Source organism: Nicotiana tomentosiformis, chromosome 7 (genome assembly GCF_000390325.3).
Source record: "Nicotiana tomentosiformis chromosome 7, ASM39032v3, whole genome shotgun sequence".
Classification (NCBI taxonomy): Eukaryota; Viridiplantae; Streptophyta; class Magnoliopsida; order Solanales; family Solanaceae; genus Nicotiana; species Nicotiana tomentosiformis.
In genome coordinates, this window is record NC_090818.1 from 99,158,358 (window position 1) to 99,164,255 (window position 5,898).

Here is a 5,898-nt window from a genome sequence, read left to right on the forward strand (position 1 = left end):
AGGATTTGAACTAGAGATAAGGATAATCCAATTTGGACTCATTCAATTGCTTTCATTGCTCCGTTTGAACTCGAGAGAACCAATTTGGGCTTGATCACTCTTTAACCAAGAGGTATTGAGTGAGTACTTGTGTATTGAGAGTCATAACAAACCCCGATCTATCAGCCAAGCATAAATTTACTCTACCCATTAGATTTACACCTAGGTTAATGTTACAACCCTAGGCTTTTCTCTATTTAAAAAAATCTCAAAAATATTTTAGTTATTACTTATTCATTAGCCTAGTGAAAAAAACATTAGTAGTTTAATTTAGCACAATTTTTACCCACCTTTGTTTGGAAGCTAAATCTAGTTATTTCAAGTTTCTCTCTTGAGTATTTACCTCAACACCCACTCTAAACTCCTTGTAGATTCGACTCAACTCGCGTTGGGTTTATTTTTATAACGACCATTCATATTTCCTTAATTGGAGTGTGAATTGGACGTGATCTGTACGCATTATGCTAATACTAGTCACTATAGAGAAACTTGCTTAGTACTGTTCAATATACAAAATAAAAGGGCTCCAATTTTGAATCAAAAAGAAAGAAAGACTTCTTTTGTGATGAAGTCTTAACTTACCAAGCTGGATGAAAAAAATATTTGATTCATCCTTTCAGTTATAAGAGGGGGACCAAAGCTGGTTTAGGTTCCTAAATCTAACCTCTGATATGTTCTGCATGCTAAAGTAAGAGGAATCAGCCAAGAATATATTGATAGTGGCTGCTCAAAGCACATGACAGAGTGGAAGAAATTTTCTCACTAACAGTGTTTCAAGGAGGAAGTGTGACTTTTTGGGAATGGTAAGAAATATAAAATCACCGGAATAGGAAAGATTCGTAAGTCACTATAAAAGTGGCTAAAATATTATAATTTAAATCACAGTAAACACATTAATAGCATGTCAAGCCTTCCTGTAAAAGTGATATTAGATCCTTTATAATAATGAAATCTTGGCTCCTCTTCATTTCTTATTGTATTCATTTCTCAAGTTTTCATTGGATAGATGACACATAGTGGCGTACGCAAAAAATGCAAAAAAATTCACTATTTAAAGAAGTGAATAGATAGAAATTCCATAACGACATCATATTAAAAAAAATATTTCAGAGAATTTAACTCATAAAGAAAAATAATGAATTTCTTAAAAAATATTCAATGAAAAATGAAACAAAAACAAAATACCAAGACAACTTATAAGGATCGGTGACCCGTGGAGTTGGCATAGATGATGAAAGAGAAATATAAAGTTGAGAAGAAGAAGAACAACAACAACAGCAACAACAACAAGTTAACACGCAAAAAAATTACAAATCATAGAGGACGAACTTTTCTTTTTTCAAAATTATGATTTTAAATTCACTTATATACTAAAATAATTCATTTTCGGTAGTGTCAAAGTGTTCCTAGAAGAGGTCTACGATTCTATGGTGATGTCGTTTTGGTGGATTCTAACCTAGAGGAGATCTGATGTCAATTCTTAGTAGAATAAGGCTCATATTAATTGTACATAATTTAATAAAAGACTTCGACGAAGTAGTGTTACATGATACTGTTGCTTAATGTAAATACACCCAAAAATGGGTGAAATTGTAATATACTTCATTATGAATCAGCACAAATATGGGAAGATGTATACAATCCCAAAGAATAATGTTTTTTAATTGTTTCTGCCGTACGGTGGCAGCACCCTCTATAGATAAAAAAAAAAATTAATACAATAAAAAGGAGACTGTACATTCACATGCTTCCAAGTTAAAATGGACATAACCGTTGAGATGTCAAAATACCATATTAGCTCTTTACAAAAATATACTCCTTTTCCTATTACTACAAACCTATGTGTACTTCTGATGAACTTATCCAACTCCAACAGGCACTAAATAAGAGTTCTTCACAGCCCTGTGTCTAAAAGATGGCATCTGCCATTTATCCATTCTTAAACATCCCAAAGCCTGTCTAGGTAAATCTCCAGGGTCAAAAATCACCATGTCGTATCCATTTGCTCCCTATTTTTCCATCACATCAGCCACTTGATTCCTTTCCCTAAAGTAATGACTGAATTTAATATTGGCGTTACCTTGTTCAACCATCTTCTTTACTTCTTTGATAATCGGATGTAGATGCCATGGCATATTTATTTTTCCTTGCAACATTTGAATGATTAGCATGGAGTCACATTCAAGGATGATATTGAAATATTCATTACTCAAGCACCAATGAACTCCACAAACCAAGCTGCCTTTGCCTCGGAATAATTATTTTTTCCAATATCTAGTTATTGTGAAAAAGCCAACACTAACTTAGCTTCGTAATGTCTGACTATGCCCCTTCCTCCATTTCTTCCATCATTAAAGCTACTCCCATCTGTGTTCACTTCTATCCAGTTTGCTGGAGGTTTCATCCACTTAATTGGCATGCTTTTTATTCTAGGAATAAGAGATACCAATCTGTCACAAATGTATTTCCATTGCGTGTTTCCCTCCAAAGGCACATTGTGCTTAAGAGTCACCCATCTCAAATGAATTGAAATGAAGTATTGAACACTTGCAATATCTAGTAGCACTGCAATAGATATTCTATTACCTCCATATCTAGTAGCACACCTAGCTTTCCAAAGCTCCCAACATATAACAATAGAAATTATTCTCATTAACATCATATGTAAAATATTCTTTGTTCTTGAACCCCACCATGTAGACAGCATTGCAGTAATACTACAATCTTCCCACCTGATGCCCGTTGGCTCACCAAAGAATTTCCAGATTTTTATAGCCATTTCCCAGAAACAAAGGTATGCATCATGTCTTCTGCTTGTGGTATTCTATAGCAAGAGCATCTAGACACAATGTGATGACCAAACCTGCCTATAGTATCGTTGAATGGTAGCTTTCTTTTAATCAATCTCCACATAAGAAAATACATTTTAAAGGGGATAAACTTGTTCCAAATTTTCTTTAGAAAAGGTTGACAGTTTTTAGTCTTTCAGATCAAATGCCAAGCAGACTTGGTAGTAAATTTACCTGTTGTGACTTTCCATACTGGCTCATCATTCTGATAGATCTCCAATTTTAATTGAATTGATCAGCTCCATAATGAATTCTGGGAGTTGTGTTAATTCAGCAAAAGACCATTGCCCCCTACTCTAGACTCCATGATCATTCTTCTGTCTGGATGTTCTTCAAGCATGACTTTGTCAGCTAATGCCCCCAATCCTGTCCAGTTATCCGACCATAAGCTAATAGCTCCTTTATTGATATTCCACACTATGTTCTCTTCCTCTCTGTCCCTTGCCTGTAACAACTTCTTCCAGGCATGTGACTGTCTCTTGGACCATTTCTTCTCACAAGGGTGTTGTCTACTGCAGTATTTAGCCATAAGAAAATCAGCCCAAAGAGACTGGCATGTCCTGAATCTCCGCCATTTTTTAATTGCAAAACTTTCACAGATATCCATCATGCTTCTAAAGCCCAAACCTCCCTCCTCCTTTGGATAACACATGTTGCCCCAAGAGCTCCAATGATACCTTTGTTTACCATCAGCAGAACCCCAAAAACATTTAGTAAAGTATCTTTCGATTTGCTTGAATATGGTTTTAGATGGTTCCATAGCAGCTAATAAGCTAGCGTTTGGCCATAGATTTCCAAATTTATTTTGAAAAATCTGATTTGGGTGAAGTTTGGTTTGAAGATTAAAATGTGTTTGGACATCTGTTTTGGGTGAAGTTTGGTTTGGAAAAATATGAAACATGACTTATACCCATAAGTTTTAAAAACTATCACAAATACCCAACAATACCATTATCAATAACATTCATTATATTATCGCAAATCATGGTCCTGAACATAAATAAATTTGATACAAAATTATCATTTTTATAATGAACTACATGATACACTATCAGATGACCGAGAAGACGAAGCAACATCGTTACAAAATAATAAATGGTGGGCTCTTTTATAAAATACAAAAGTTTGGGGCAATTTTAAAAAAATATAATAGTGATATTTTGGCCCATAACCAGCTATTGAGCTGGTTTTGGGATTTGGGATTTGGCCAAAATGTAGGCAAAATCTATGGCCAAGCATGTATTTGCCAAATAAAAACTAAGTTTATTTTGACAAAATCTATGACCAAACGGGTCCTAAATGTAATGGTTGAGACTGAAGAACATGTTTAACCAAAATAGCTCTTCCCCCAATTGAAGCTTTCCTTGCCAGCCTGTAATCTTACTTACAATCTTCGTAATGCAATCGCTAAAGAGTGATTTTTTTTTCTCCCTATATAAAGAGGACACCCCAGGTATGTGATGGGAAACTCAACTTGTCTGTAACTAGTCACTCTCTTCACTCTTTGTATCAGTTCTACAGGTGAATCGGGATCAATTAAAAAACAGCCTTTGCTCTCATTAATCAATTGTCCAGAACAATCTTGATAGTTCTTCAATTCCTGCTCGATAAGTCCAAGAGAAATATTTGAACCAGAGGTGAATATAATTACATCATCGGCATATTCAAGATGTGTAATCTATGGACCTTTCCTATTCATGCTGAAACCAGAGTACAACACATTTGTGATTAAGCTATTAAGTCTCCTGGAGAGAACCTCAGCTCCTAAAATAAATAGAGAAGGGGATAAAGGATCCCCTTGCTTCAATCCTCTAGTTGAATGAAAGAAACCATTTTGTTGCCATTGATAATCACTGAGTACCATGTATTAGAAATGAACCTCCAAACTAGATCTATCCATCCTTCAGCAAACCCAAATCTTCTCAACACTGCAAGAACGAAGTCCCAATTTACCCAGTCATATGCCTTAACCATGTCTAATCTTACTATACCATTGCCTTCTTTGTTCCCTTTCGTCAAACCATGGATCACCTCTTGTTCTAAAAGAATGTTTTTCCAGGTACAAATCCACTTTGGTGCTGCAAGATGAGCTTTGATAGTAAAGGTCCAATCTGTTACTCATAATTTTAGAAAAATAATTATTGGAGAAATTGCTCAAGCTAATGGGTCATAACTTTGCAAATGAACATGGATGTTCAACTTTAGGCAGTAGAACCAAACAGGAACTCGTATAAAACTTGGGTTAAGTTTTTCCCATTATAAAAACTCTGAACAAAATTGATAACATCTCCCTTGATAATCTCCCAGTAAACTTGATAAAAAGCCCCTCCAAAACCATCTGGCCCAGGAGCACTATCTAAATTCATTTTAAAAATTGTCTTCCGTATCTCTTCTTCACCTGAAATAGAACACATCTCTGCATTTTCTTCATGAGAAATCATAGGTTGAATACAATTTAAATGCTGAAGTTGGACTCAATGGTCATCCTTAGAAAATAAACTCTGGAAATGATGCCGTGCTTCTGCTGCTATCTCCTGTTCCCCGGTGATCCATTGTCCATCATGCCTTTTAATTCTATGTATAGTTAGTCTTCTTCTCCTCTCATTTATAACTGCATGGAAATACTTACTATTAGCATCACCCTCCTCTAGCAATCTAATGTTGGCCTTTTGCTTTAGAATAGATTCTTCTGCTTTAAGCCATCTAGTATATTCAGCGTGTGTTTTGTGGAGTTCTGACCTTCCTTCATCTGTGAATTCATCTATGTATTGAGTCTCCAACTGTAACACCTTCTCCTCCCATTCCTTGACTTGTGCATATGCATCTCCAATATGTATCTTAGACCAAGAACTAAGTTGTTTTGCAACTAGTTTTAACTTCTGTTGAAGTTTCCACATTGAGTTACCATCAAAATTAACCTCCCACGCTTGTTGTACCATTTCAAAGAAACCAAGGTGATCAGCCCAGAATTTCAAAAACTTGAAATACCTAATAAAATTTTGATTAGAAT

At 35.2% G+C, this 5,898-nt stretch overlaps 1 protein-coding gene across 1 annotated transcript; it reads right to left on the reverse strand.

Moving 5' to 3' along the window:
- Positions 1-3,153: 3,153 nt before the first annotated feature.
- LOC138896083 (uncharacterized mitochondrial protein AtMg00310-like) lies at positions 3,154-3,648 on the reverse strand. The gene has a single exon (XM_070180861.1). The coding sequence runs from the start codon at positions 3,646-3,648 to the stop codon at positions 3,154-3,156; it is 495 nt and encodes a 164-aa protein (XP_070036962.1).
- Between the last annotated feature and the right edge of the window lie 2,250 nt (positions 3,649-5,898).